This window comes from Drosophila nasuta, chromosome 3 (assembly GCF_023558535.2).
Source record: "Drosophila nasuta strain 15112-1781.00 chromosome 3, ASM2355853v1, whole genome shotgun sequence".
In the NCBI taxonomy this organism is placed as follows: domain Eukaryota; kingdom Metazoa; phylum Arthropoda; class Insecta; order Diptera; family Drosophilidae; genus Drosophila; species Drosophila nasuta.
Genome location: NC_083457.1, coordinates 21,003,288 through 21,018,126, shown reverse-complemented (window position 1 = coordinate 21,018,126; position 14,839 = coordinate 21,003,288). Strand labels below are relative to the sequence as shown.

Below are 14,839 nucleotides of genomic sequence, written 5' to 3'. Positions count from 1 at the left end.
GTGCCATTTGCCGAAATCACATCATGGATTCTTGCGTCGAGTGTCAGGCGAAACAGACGCTAGAAAACAGAGAGGAGTGCATCGTGGCTTGGGGGGATTGCAATCATGCTTTCCATTACCATTGTATTTCGCTTTGGCTAAAGACGAACCAAGTGTGTCCCCTCGACAATAAGGAATGGAATTTCCAGAAGTGTGAACCTTAATCACAAGTGACTGCTGATCTCATGAAGCATGCCGAGCATTTAAATAAAATTGCTGGTGACGTCAATATTAAAAATACAAGATGGTTATACACTTTACTCTTGATTTAATCAACTTCCATGCAATTCACTTTACAAAAAAAATTTAAACAATAGCTGGGTCGATGTCGATTCATCGTCGTTTATCAGACTGAGCATGCATTTACAAGAGAGTAACAAATGAGCCCAAGAACTTCATGTATATGGATATATAGATTATCATTTCTGTAGAAAACAAACTTTCTTAATCGGGTAGAAGGGTATTATAACTTTGAGCCTCCAGCAAATTTATGTAACCAGAATTCATCTTTAGAATTCAAATCTATCCACGGCTGTCGCTGTAGAGTTTTAGTTGCTTTGGTTGATATTTTGGTATATTTTGTATTCTATGATCTTCGTAGTATATCGATATTCCAAAAATACTATGTGCTATACTTTTTAGTATTTTTCGGTATATTAATTTGGTATAATTTTAGCTTTTATCATTAAAAAAAGAATATATGAATTTAAATTCAAAATTTTTTTAATTAAACAATTAAACTAAGACGATAAAGCCTTGCCCGTCTGTCTGTATGGACACTGATATTTTTAAGGCTATATTAAATTTGGAGAATACGCAGAGAAAGTTTTCTGTGATTACTAGAACTCATTCAATAATGCATAGAATACAATTTTACTTTTATGATATTTATTGGATCTCTTGTTATTTAATAATAAATACATAGAATACAATTTTATTTTTGTAATAGTATTTACTATATTTTTTGTAAAAAGTAAGATTTATTATTTTTGGGTACTTTACAAATATAATCCAATTCAATATGATAGAAAATTTCTCAGAATATTGGAAAAATATATTTTCTTATTAACTGATATGGTTATTACCCAATGTCTTAAGAGATCTATAGAGTTCTCAAATCAAATTACACAAGAGGAACGACTGCTTTGTTTGCGATACCGCAAAGATTATTTTTGTTACGAGCAAGTCTCATATAACCCTTCTCGCCCCAGTTCGTACCTAACGGGGTTTTGAGGATCCAATAGGCTCCCACTCCCCGATCATTTCCGAAGCCCACAACGAGAACCGAAAACTCCAAACCACCTCTGCAAGGAGTCTGGTAAACACCTCGTTTGTAGTTCTTGATCGCTGAATACGAAATGACAGCAGAAACTGGACCGTCGACAACATTCCAGGCCAAGGCAGTCTCATTGCCACGAGGCACATTGTGGACACCGTAAATTCTAGCGCCAATGTTTTTCTTCTTGAAAGCACACTTCCTTTGCTTGGCACCACGATAACGGTACGATCTTTCAGTGTCGATGCCTCCCTGGTTCTTTATGTAATTGAAAGCATTGACAGCATCCTTGGCATTACTGCAATCAATCAGATTTTGCTTGGAGAGGATAACCCTTCTGAGAGTCCTTAAAAAATTACGACTCTCAACGGCACCAGCTGCAGCAAAGGCCCAGGAGTTATTAAAGTTTCCTTGGTTCACAACTGGAGAGACGGCACCGTCTCGTGTCCAGTTGACAGAAAAAGGTAATCTTTGGAGGTTATATTTATTGTAGAAATCATCAATAGACTGATTTTCCTCAACCTCATCTTCATCCTCATCCATGTCATCATCTGCGACTAGATTTTCACTGAACTCTTTGTCCAACACGTCGCTGAATTTAGTCAATCCCATTTTGTAAGTTTCATCCCCAGACTGAATTTCCTCATCCATATCCTCATCCTCATCCTTGTCATCATCTGCACCTAGAGTTTCACTGAACTCTTTGTCCAACATGTCGCTGAATTCAGTCAATCCCATTTCGTAGGTTTCATCCCCAGACTGCCAACGCTCATTGTGATCGTTAATAATTTTCAAATTCTCCTCAAAAATCATCTTACGCAACTGATCCTCCGACTCGTCCTCGTAGACCTTGTCGAATTTCATTTTGTATGCTTCCCAAATCAAATCGTCGTTGTTAAACGTTCTTGCCACCGTGCAGGCAACAATGCCCAAGAGGGCCACAACTAATATTGTCACCTTCATTTTATAATTTGAATTCAATTGCGAATTCTTGGAAGGGGATTTGCTTTGCTTACTGATGACTGCCACCTCCTAAGTGCCCCTTATATAGTACCAAATAGTGGCATGATTAATGGACTTTTTAAATATTTGGCCTAATATGGGCAATGGATAGAGTACAATATAAAACCGCAGCGGCTATAAATAAAGTAGTATACATTAATAATATAGGGGTGAGCAATATTGTTTCTTGTATTGGTAAACCACAATTAATGAAGGAATAACAATTTTTTTTTTTTTTTATACCCGCTACCCATAGGGTAGAAGGGTATTATAACTTTGTGCCAACAGGAAATGTATGTAACAGGTAGAAGGAGGCATCTCCGACCCTATAAACTTTATAGTATAAAGTATATATATTCTTGATCAGCGTCAACAGCCGAGACGATCTAGCCATGTCCGTCTGTCCGTCTGTGTGTCTGTCCGTCCGTCCGTATGAACACCTAGATCTCAGAGACTATAAGAGATAGAGCTATAATTTTTTTCGACAGCATTTGTTATGTTTGCACGCAGATCAAGTTTGTTTCAAATTTTTGCCACGCCCACTTCCGCCCCCGCAAATCAAAAAAAAAAAACGAATAATAAGCGTAATTTTAAAGCTAGAGTTGCGAATTTTGGTATATACAATAATAACTATAGTAGTTATGATTTCTGAGAATTTGGTTACGATCAGATAAAAATTTTGGAAGTTATTAAAGAAATACTTTTGTACTTACAAGGGGTCTTAGTTGCTTTGGCTGACAATCTGGTATATTGTGCCGTACTACACCGATATACCACATATACCATTTGGTATATTTTCAGTATTTTTGTAGTATATTTGGTATATTTTGTGAAAAATACCGCAAAATATATTGTTTTTATTTAAAATGGGTAGCGGGTATCTCACAGTCGAGTACACTTGACTGTAGCTTTCTTACTTGTTTTTTTTTGATAATTTCTGTTTTTAAATATATAATAGCAAAGATTATTAGAAAGAGGATTTCCTTCATGGTCAAACTGTATCTGTATCTTAAACAGTATAATGGTTTATAAATGGTTTTATTTACATTTATTAAATGATACAAATGAAAAGTTTGTACATGCCAGAAGTTATTTTCCAATTCTTTCAACTCCGAAAACTATAATAATTCTAACTAGTTTAGACATTGAAGCCTATAATTATGGTATTTAACTTCAGGTAAAGTCGATATTTGAATTTTTAATTTTATGGCGAAGAAATACAATAATTTGAACTCAAATAATTGAGAAAGTCTTAGGTAAATGTTGTCAACTTTAAATATAATACTATAATTATTATAGTATAAACTTCTTCATGAGGACGCGAAAGCTATAGAATTCTTAATGTTTTCAGTGATCTTTCGATTAGAGAGCAGCGCAAAATCTTATCAATTTCTGAATGTAATTCTTTGTAATTAATCAAGTTAAGCGACAAATTCCACTTTCAACTGAAAATATTCAAGCACAAAAAAAATTTAGAGGGAGCATAATAAGCTTTAAGCAAATGGTAAACACAAAGCAAAACAAACAAGAGCAAAACAGCAAAACGAAAAACGAGAAAAACAATTTTAAACCCCAACAAAAAGAATAACTATTTAACACCGGTTAATTAAGCTTAATTAGCCCAAGTCGAACTGTACCCGCATTACACACGCTTGAGCAGCATAATAATTTGGCAAGAGGGAAGCTCAGATACAGATATGTTAATATTCAGAAAGCTCGCCGAGAACGACGACGACGTTATAATTAAAAATAATTTGATGACGTCACAATTGAATGTGCGAGCGAGAAAGGCTGTCAAAGCGCCTCTAACGTTGACGCGGCGTCGCTGCTGCTGTCGGCGACAGCGTCGCGGCCTCACATTTAAATTTAAGGTCAGCTGCTTTTGCTCTGCCATGCTGTTTGCTTTCAAGCTGATGACGTCACATGCATGCACATAACTGATAAGCCCTTTTTTGCATTCAAGCTAACAGCTGTCGCTAAATGCAACAACAATAGTAGAGTCACTCAGAGAGTGCTCTCGTTCTCTCAACTACTGTCATGCCAAATTGCAAATGCCAAGAGAGAGCAAGTAAAGCGGCACTATCTGTTTGTGTGTGTGTGTGCATGTGTGTGACAGGTGTATTAGTATGTGGCTGGCGTGCAAAAATGTTTGCCGGCTATAAAAATATTTGCGACCGCTGAAAACAACACATGCTCTTACTAAAAGAGAGAGCAACACAAAGTGGGAGAGCGAGTGCTGTTTATTTATTGCCATTGTCGCTGAAGTTCCCTTGTAAAGACCTACATGTACATAGAGTACGTGTGTGTAAGTAACAAAAAGCATGTCAATAAATATTTCATTTATGACAAGTTGATATTGCCTTAAATAGTTGGGGTGGTCAATAAGTCTTTTAACCGCACGTATTTCATAATTTCGATATATAATTAAGTTTTCGCTTTGGCTTATCGACGATACACACATACTCGATAGTTGCAATCTATCGGTTCAATGAACTTCCAATTCCAGTATCGACAGAAATACTGCAAATACCTCGATAATATCGATAACGTTATAATTGCACTTGCATCACTCATAAGAACATTTTGACAGCAATCTGATTTAAGTGTTACATTTATTTTTGAGGTCCTGTTTCATATAATAACACCCTTTGTGTGCGTACATTAAACTCAAAAAAAACTTTCAAATGCAAATTATGTAGCCAACGTGTTTTACGCTTTAGTTTTGTGCTGGCATTGAATTTGTGTTTTCTATTTGCGGCTCTCTCGGACTCCAACAACAAACAAACAAATCTAGAAACAACAAAAAAAGAAAGCGTGCAAGCAAGCAGCTTGAACATGTGAGCGTGAGAGAGCAAAGCACAGTGTCTCTTGCTGCGTTTCTGTTGTTGTTTAGACTTGTTGTTTATGGCTATGGCAATGGCAACGCTAGCGGCGTCGTCGACAGCGGCAGCGACCGCGACTGCGACTGCGACGTCGACTACTAATTTTGTCGATGATGACGTGCGCCGCTTTCGTGCGAGCGCCCAACCGGCCACAACGTACAGTAATTTTTCAACAGCGAACGGAATAAGACGTCTAGACTCTATTACAACTAAAGACGAGAACTATTGAAACCTAAACATATCACGCTGACTTATAGACAAAAAGTCAAATACTATTTTTTGTGTACTTAAAACGTTCCTCAATTTTCCACAGTAATCAAAGTATCAAATCCACATATAACAAAATGTCCGGACGCCGCGTTACAATTAACACACGCGTTTCTCGCGCTTCCACATCGACACCAGTCGGTGGCGCCTCGACGTCATCGGGTGGACGCATTGGTGCCACAAGTCCCACCAGTCCCACGCGGACGACACGCCTCCAGGAGAAGGCTGAGCTGCAGCATCTGAACGACCGTCTCGCCTGCTATATTGATCGCATGCGCAATCTGGAGAACGAGAATGGCCGACTGACCCAGGAGTTGCACATTGCACAGGAGACAGTCAATCGGGAGACCTCGAACATTAAGGCGGTCTATGAAAAGGAATTGGCCGCTGCACGTAAGCTGCTCGATGAGACCGCCAAGGAGAAGGCCAAGCTGGAGATCGATATCAAGCGTTTGTGGGAGGAGAACGACGACTTGAAGCTAAGGTAAAAAACTAAAAACCAACCAATCAACAACAAAAACAAAAACCGAAACAGAAACTCGAAGCTCACTTATCAGCTAGCAAAGCTTGCTGCCGCTCGCAATGATGTCATGTCTGTGTGTGTGTGAGTGCAAGAGAGAGACGGAGAGAGAAGCATGCTTGCTGCTGATGTCATACCGAACTCAGTCAGCCATATGGCAGTTGCACTCTCACACGCTCTCTCTCTCTATCGCTCTCTTGCTGGATTTTGTTTATTTTTTACATTTGAGCTTCGAGAAGCCTCCAAAAGCGAACAAGTCTAACGAGTCAAGCAAAGCGACTTTATGTGGACCTCTGGGAGTACATTAATAACTTGGTTCAATTGCCAAATACTGCTGCGCTGCTAACAAGCACAGCAAAATGTCAATAAACCGTTCCACAGTGCGTATACGCAATGGCTAAACCCTTTCAAGGTTGCAAATGAAAACAAAAGCGATTGAAAACATTTCATACATACATACATATTGATGTAGCTATGTTCATCTGCTTGTATATCATGATGTCATGCACTCCAAAAATAGCGCGCAACATTTTGGGTTCTGTTTGTAATGCCGTCCCATTAATGTCGACTTCCAAATGTAATACCGGTTTGTTTTATTTTTTTTTTGTGTTTTCTCTGTGGGCCTAATAACGCAGAGCCCCCAACCACCTCGCCCATGATGTCAACAAATTAGGAATGTTGCGTATTTGTTATCATCAGGCTATATTTATTTTTTGTTTTGTGTTTTCGGTATTTATAGTGGTTAGAGAGGGTATTAAATAAAGTACGGACAATTATATTTATTTTTTAGTAGAGATTACACATTGATATGTGATATTTGGTGCTGCTAAATGTTGAGCAAATATATCTTGGATTATTAGAATGAAGCGATAAAAGAAGAAAATGCGCTCTTTAAATTTACAGCAATAAAATTATCGGACTATTTAGAAGCATATAAAAAAGTTTCTTCAATTATGCATACACACATTTGGAAAAATTCTTCTTTTGACAAATTATTGGGCTAGTTGCACAAAAAGAAAAAAGTTCTTTTGATAATTAACCCACTTTGCTGCCTTCACAACAAAACAAACAAAAAGGAAAATCTTTACGAAATTAGGTCGCTTCATAGAATTTTTTTTTATTTATGTGCCGCTGTCATGAATGTCTGGGTGGAGAATGTGGGGGGAATTTGTCGACTCACACGCACGCCAAAGAACGGAGAATAACCTTGGAAAGTTTGTTGCTATTTCTGTACTACACAATTTATTAGCTGCAAAAATTATAGTCGCACCTTTGTAAGGGAACATTACAGAAATTAATCACTTCATTTGTATCTAAAGTCTATTACAACACTTACAGGAAGACATTAAAAGAGTGTGCGAAATACTTGAATTTTATATTAATGAGTTGTGTAATTTGAATCATTCAATCATTAGAATGTCATAGGATTTATCAATCGTATAATAATGCCAAATAATCAATTGGAATGCATGTTTATAGCAACTTATTGGTTGATAAATTTAGCAATAACAAAAGCATTCTATAAACGTGCAGACCACGAGAGTTGACGACGACATTCTATTTGGTGGATATATGTAGCTGGTGGAATTTTTGTTAGTGAAATAAACATGTTTGTTTTTAGCTCAATTGAAAATAAAACGTTTGAAGTAGCTCTGCCCATAAATTAGCTATGTGTGAAAAGGAGAGCAAGAGAGAGAGAGAGAGGGAGATCGAGATAAGAAGGGAAATATTGCTTAGATAGTTTTGTATGTTGGGCAGAAAATAGCATAGCTACTTTATGCTAATGGCATTTGACGATTCCAAGGCAGCAACTGAGAGAAACTCAAAAGATGAATAATACATTAGATACAATAACGAAATCAAAGATTCACTGAGAGCGTGAGAGAGTTGGCGCGTAAAGCATGACGAAGAGATCGGAAGAGACAGAGAGAGACAGAAAGAGAGAGAGCGACAGCGATCGCTTGTGAATCAGTTGATGACGTCACATCCCAAGCACATGTTTGCTTGATAACAACAAAAAAAACGGGGACAATTACTAATCCCCCTTTCGGAACATTCCATTCACAGACTCGACAAAAAGACGAAGGAAGCCACCGTCGCAGAGAACAACGCCAGTCTCTATGAATCTCGCTACAATGAAGTCAATGGCAAATACAATGCGGCACTCGGGGATCGCAAGAAGGCCGAGGATCAGCTCAGGGAATTGTCAGCCGAAAATGATCGCTTGCGTCGTCAGCTCGACGATCTGCGCAAACAACTCGAGGCCGAGACATTGGCCCGTGTCGATCTGGAGAATCAGAACCAGAGTCTGCGCGAGGAGCTGGCGTTCAAGGAGCAAGTGCACTCACAGGAGCTGACCGAGACGCGTTCGCGTCGCCAGATCGAGATCAGCGAGATCGATGGCCGCCTGACGCGTCAGTATGAGGCTAAGCTGCAGCAATCGCTGCAAGAGCTGCGCGATCAGTATGAGGCACAAATGGCGCGCAATCGCGAAGAGATCGAGCTGCTGTACGACAACGAGATACAGAACCTCAAGGCGGCCGCCAGTCGTGCCTCGCAAGGTGCGCTCCATGCCTCCGAGGAGATGCGTCTCATGCGCGTTAAGGTCGATGAACTGCACGGCAAGCTGCATGATCTGGAGAATACCAACAATGCGCTAAATGTGAGTAGCAGAGGAGAGTGCCTCTCGTCTACGTTTACTAATCCTCTGCTTCACCTTTTAGGCACGCATTCGCGAGTTGGAGAATCTCTTGGACACGGAGCGTCAACGTCACAATCAGTACATTGCCTCGTTGGAGGCTGATCTGCAGCGTTTGCGCGATGAGATGGCCCAGCAGCTGCAGGAATACCAGGATCTGATGGACATCAAGGTCTCGCTGGACTTGGAGTTGGCCGCCTACGACAAGCTGCTCGACGGCGAGGAGCGTCGCTTGAACATCACCTCACCGGGACGTCCCACCACCGATTCGGGCATTGCCAGCGGATCGGAGCACTTGACAGCCAGCGCTGGGTCCCGGTCGGGTCGTGTTACGCCCAGTGGACGTCGCTCGGCTACTCCTGGCATTTCGGGTTCGGGTGCTGTGAAGCGTCGTCGCACGGTGATCGATGAGAGCGAGGATCGCACACTGTCCGAGTACTCGGTGAATGCGGCAGCCAAGGGTGATCTGGAGATCATTGAGGCCGATACAGCGGGTCGTTTCATCAAGCTGCACAACAAGGGCACCGAAGAGATCCACTTGACGGGTTGGCAATTGACCCGCATCGCCGGCGATGAGGAGCTTGCCTTCAAGTTCTCGCGCGGCTCAAAGATCTCCGGGGGCGCAACGGTGACGATTTGGTCGGTGGACGCTGGCAGTGCGCACGATCCACCAAACAATCTGGTGATGAAGAAGAAGTGGCCGGTGGCCAACTCAATGCGCTCGATCCTGGCCAACGCCGACAAAGAGGTGAGAATCCTGTCGATGTACAACACATGCGGCACGTGTGACATTTGCCGCCACTGCAGACATCTCGAGTTTGTGCTCGACCAGTACGGAATCAATTGAAAGCATTTCGTTGCCATCGCCCTGATTAATCTATTTATTATCTACTTTATAGGATGTTGCCAGCTACGACCGTGTCCGTGCAAACGTTTCCAGCCATGCATCGCGCCATCGCAGCAGCGGAACGCCCAGCACCGGGTTTGGCCTCGGTTCCGGAGCTGGCTCCACTGGCGTAAGGAGTCTCTTCTCGCTGCTCTTCTAGAGGAGGCACTTCAAGCAAACAGCTACACACAGCCACATCCACATGGACACACACACACATACTCTCATAGTCAACAATTCATAGGAAAGAATAGGATTAGCAGCTCGAAGGCAGCAGCAAAGGAGGAGGAGGAAGAGGAGAAGAAGTGAAGACATGATACACTTTGGAATCTGCTTTTATATGCATCATCAATGCAATTTGTAATGTACAACACAATATTGTCCGATTTTACAAGACTCTTTTCAATATGCTTAAGATATGTTTGCAGCAGTTTTAATTTTGTTGTAATTTTAAATGGTAGAAATGCATTTGATAAAATAAAAAAAACAAACACAAAATCTTACAACTCAAAACTAATATCGAAAATCGCATAATCTAAGGAGAATGAGAAGGAGAAGAAAGAGAGAGAGGGAAGAAATGCTTCTGCCTTTTGCGAACATGTCCAGAATTCAATTAATGGCTCAGGTAGCATTTTGCCAAGCAGTTTGCAAGTTTGCCAGGAGAAAACTTTGCCGGCACCCAAGGAAAATCAGCTTAACTCGCGTTTGCCAAGATTTTGCCAAGAAACTTGCCTCAGCTCCTCAACTGCTGTCGCGGAATTTGTCCTCGTCTACGTCCCCGTCTTCGTCTTCGTCTCCGTCTTCGTCCCGCTTCAAAGCAAAATGGACAGTAAGCAGGTGAAATTAACTACAACAAGCAGCCAAATAGAACTTGCGCCCAAGGATAACGATAGATGGATATTCTGTCTGTGTGTGTGTGTGTGTGCGCTTGCACAGTGCGAAAATTGGCCAAGGATTTGGGTCAAGAAACTTAAGAGGAGTCCGGGATTTGCAGTTGATAAACTGCTGCGTTGTCTTTTTGCTTCGGTATTTAATGAAATATCAATATTGAAAACAAAATAAATTAAGGCGATTATCGCATGCCGAGATTATACTAAACTAACTAAATTTATGCTGATTGCAAACAGTAAATTTTGTACGCCACAAACTATTTTTTGGCTCTTCGATTTTGTTGATAAGTTCCTCTGTCTTTAAATTTAATTTCAACACAAAAAACTCATTTTAGAAAAATATATAATAAAATGCGATAAACATTGTCGAAATTTCAAGAGTATTTCTCTTAATTATTATAATCTTTTTTTTTTTGTTATAAACAGCAACAGGTTTAAAATATAAATGACGTATTTTACTCTTGTTGCTGCCTGTGAAAATTTAAATATTTTTTCACAGCAAATTCGACAACTGTACCTCAAAATTAAATTTAAAACTTAAACAGCAAATAAGCAAGCATAAATAAATATAATTAATTTCCATTTAGTTTTAAAAGTTTAAATTTAGAAAGAGCATAAGAATACCGAAATTTTATTTAAATTAAAAAAAAAAAAACAAATAATTTTTGAATATTTTCGAATTTTGCAAGATATAGATTGAAATACTTAAAGAGCACGAATGTCTCATAAATCAATGTCAACATTTTTTTTTAGAATTTTATGAGCGTAAAACACAAATTTGTTCGATGCTGATTTTCAAAACGAAATGATTGCAAATTTGTGATGCGATTCATAGTAAATAAAAGAATCGTGTTGTTCAATTTTTGTTGCAGTGCAACATTGGCAACGGCGGCAAAAGCGTTGGCGATGGCGATGGAGATGGAGATGGCGGCAACGTCAGCTACTAAGACAACTTAGCAGCGCTTGAGTGAACGCACGATTCAATGGAATGAATGGACAGACAGCTGGACAAACAGACTGAGGGAGGAAGGAGGAAGGAAGGGGGGGTGGATGAGTGAGGTGGCAAGATAAAGGCAGCCACTGAGGCGTTCAACTTCAAAGTAGTTGCAGGAAAAGTTCTTGCTTGTCGCACGTTTGCATGCGCATAATAGGATTAGGCAAAGTAATAAGTTGTTGCCACTATGCAGGTGCACAAGTACACATATATATTGTATACAACTATACACACACATACATACATATATACTTATATCTGAGCATGTGTATGTTGTCGTAATTGGTCTTGACAGCGTTCACAAATGCTTTGAAATGCAAATCTCAGCGACACACAAACGTTGAGTATGTGACAAGAGTTCTTTCTCTCTCTCTCTGGAATACTTTTTCGACAGCTGCCTAGAAGTATGCAACATATTTTTTGCGCAAACTAACTTAACCCGCAGCTGGACTGCTGGGTAAAAGTGCACTGGGCGTTGGCCATAAACAAAATACCAACAACAGCAACAGCAACGATAGTTCCAGTTCCAGTCAAGAGTTCATATCTCGAGTTGTCTGAAGTGGAAAGAGACAGACACAGAGAGAAAGAAAGAGTGAGAGAGGGAGAGAGCTTGTTGTGGGCGTTGGGAAATCTTGAGCTTATTGTGGTTTTCTGGCCATTTTCGAACTTTAACATTTGGCTGCGTCCGTCGGGCTGCCCTGGTGACTGTGCAACTTAAGTGCACACCACACGCTTATCGGTCACTACAACAGCTATGCACACACGCACACGCCCACACACATACACCCATTCAATAGCGACTTTTAGGCTTAAACCAAGATTTTGGCAGGGGCAGTCGACAGTCGTCGGCTGGCCAACTAAGTTGGTAAGTGGACTTTGAATGACCTCTTTGTGGTAGCAACAACCGAAAGTGTGTGACTGTGTGTGCGTGTATGTGTGTGTGTGTGTGGGCTTATTGTGTATTCGACTTTTGGGTTTCGGCTAAAAGTTCAGCACAGAAGAAGTATAATAAAATTATGCAAATCCTTGGATCAGCCACAGCAAAACTACATAGATGGAAAGCTGCTTGGCACGAGATTTCAAAATAAAATAAAATCCAACAGACAATTAATGCATGTACTTGACAAATTTGTCTGTTGAATGTGCTTGGAGAGTAGAAGTTGAAAGCATGCTTAATTATTAATTAAAGTAATCAATAACCAATAAGAAACTTTTTTGGTGACTAAACTATACTAAAAGCTTCGGCATAATTCCCATAAGAGCAGCGAAGGCAAGTGAAAACTTGGAAAATAACTTAATTATGGTTGTCTTCTGCTAACAGCCGTTAACTCGTTCGTCTTTATCGCTTGGGTCTTTAATGAAGGCGGCCAAATACTAAATGGCAGGGATAACTGTCGAAGGGTTCTATGTGTGTGTGTGTGTGTGAGGGTAGCGAGTAAAACCCCAAATAACTGCTTAATTTGTTTTTTTCGTCCAGACACCCAAGTCCTTTGGCTTGCTTCCGTGACCCTTTCTGACCACCTTTTCCGTTCCAGCCGCTTGTTGTTGAATGTTGTTGATGTTTGCATAACCAACAAGAGCAACAGTAACAGCAACAGCAACAGAGCATCAGCTGCTGTTCTTCCTTCACATGTTGTTGTTAGTTTGTTGACTTAATTGAAGTGCGAGCGAGATGGAGCAGCAAGGCGAGAAGGGGGGAAAGGGTTGATTCCCTGCTGGCTGCCAGCTGCGGTTCAACGCCCACAACACAACTCAGCACAGCACAACAAAAATGGAAAGAGTTGAGAGCTGATGGGAAATACAAAAATAAAAACACATTGAGGCAGCAAAAATTATTTGCCACTCGCATAATTTGGGTCTCCAGCTTGTTTATGCCTAAATCAATTTGCTGCATGAACGAGTCTTAAGCGTAAAGGATTTTGTGTGAAATCCAAAGCCGGTCACACTCAGCTCTAATCCCCCCAGGCAGCGCAATGCTCGCGTCTGTGTGTGTGTGTGTGTGCGTGTGTGTGTGTGTCTCTCTGTTTGGGTTAAGCTATTAGACTAAAAGGTTATTAGGCGGGCGGCGTTGGAGGCGTGTGGAGGAGGAGGCAACGTCGTCTGCCTGTCGACGTGATTTGCCTGTCAAAAAACGAGAGGGAGACAGAATGCGCCTCGAAAAGGACATGTGGGGCGTGGCGGCGAATGTTGAATGTCGAAGTTGCCGAGTGGATTTTGCACTTTTGATATGCGTTTTATTAATAAAACAAATTGCCAGGCATATGACTATAATTTTAGCTCCAGCATTCTCTGTCGACTCCGTCTGTCTATGCATAAATTGAGTTTGTGACGTGACTCTAGCCCAAAGGACACGCTGGGCAGTCTGCCAAGCCGCAGGCATCAGCAGTCAGCAGACAAGCGGCATCATGAGGCATGCAGCAGCCAAAGGATCAGGCAGCACACGTCAACTATTTTTCAACAAATATGCGCAAAACTTTTTTCATATTAAAGCCACAAGAGCCATGGAGCGATGCTGACCAAAAGCTGACACAGACTGCATTTCTGGCATATGCAAAAAAGGGTTGAGCATTACGTGCCGCACGTGCCACACACACACACAAACACACACACACACATATGCAAACACCCCCGTCGTTGAGCAACAACAAAATGATGGGCGGGGCGTGACCATTTTCCCTGTCGAAAATGCCACAATTCATTTTTTAATCGCGACGCATAAATCAAAGGTGCATGCAGCAGCAAGAGGGAGCGAGCTGCATGTTGCAACATGCTGCACATGCTTGTGTGTGGCATGGTGGCAAACAGAAAGTGTTGCGTGCATTAGCTGTAGGTGCTGCTGCCTCCGCTGCAATTGCATTTGACATAATGCCCAGTGAACTTTTGGCCAAGAAAAATGCTCGCTAAAAGCATTGCAAATGCATCGAATTCCATCTTTTTGGAATGCGTCCGCTGAGAGTCATAAATGCTATTTCCATCAATTTTTATTCAAATTCCTGCAAATATCCATTCAATAAGGAAACGAAAAAATGTGAAAATCGTGTCAAGCCAATGTCGACTGAAAGGTTGCAAGGCCACAAATTGTCAATGAAGTCTTTACGTAAAGTAAGAATATTTTTAAGTGCGTTAGAGAATATATTTATTATAGAGAAAGGAACAAAATAAATATTTGCTGAAACCATTTGAAGAAAAACTGACTACATTTCTGAATGACCATTAAGTGTATTTTACATTAATTAAAAAGTAACAGCAAAACATTAAAATCCAAAAAAAAGAAAGGGAAAATGACCACAAATTATGAATGAAGTTAATACGAATAGTCATCAAAGTGTTTTAAGTAAAAAAGTTAATACGAGTAGTCATTAAAGTCTTTTAAGTAAAAAAGAGA

The 14,839-nt window shown here is 40.6% G+C and overlaps 2 protein-coding genes across 4 annotated transcripts in view; one reads left to right on the top strand and one right to left on the bottom strand.

The window, feature by feature from the left end:
- Window positions 1–14,839, bottom strand: part of LOC132790280 (exostosin-1) — a 95,095-nt gene that overhangs the window by 14,393 nt on the left and 65,863 nt on the right. The gene's annotated exons all lie outside the window — the stretch shown is intronic.
- LOC132790675 (lamin-C) lies at window positions 5,017–10,080 on the top strand. Of its 3 annotated transcripts, XM_060799307.1 has the most exons (5): window positions 5,017–5,154; window positions 5,513–5,950; window positions 8,054–8,648; window positions 8,710–9,515; window positions 9,584–10,080. In XM_060799307.1, exons 2-5 carry the CDS (start codon window positions 5,544–5,546, stop codon window positions 9,702–9,704), a joined length of 1,929 nt encoding a protein of 642 aa, XP_060655290.1. In that variant the 5' UTR covers window positions 5,017–5,154; window positions 5,513–5,543; the 3' UTR covers window positions 9,705–10,080. The 3 variants fall into 3 exon arrangements, with proteins under 3 accessions (XP_060655290.1, XP_060655289.1, XP_060655286.1); XM_060799306.1 differs by lacking the exon at window positions 5,017–5,154 and having other exon boundaries at window positions 5,367–5,950; XM_060799303.1 differs by lacking the exon at window positions 5,017–5,154 and having other exon boundaries at window positions 8,710–9,432; window positions 9,584–10,077.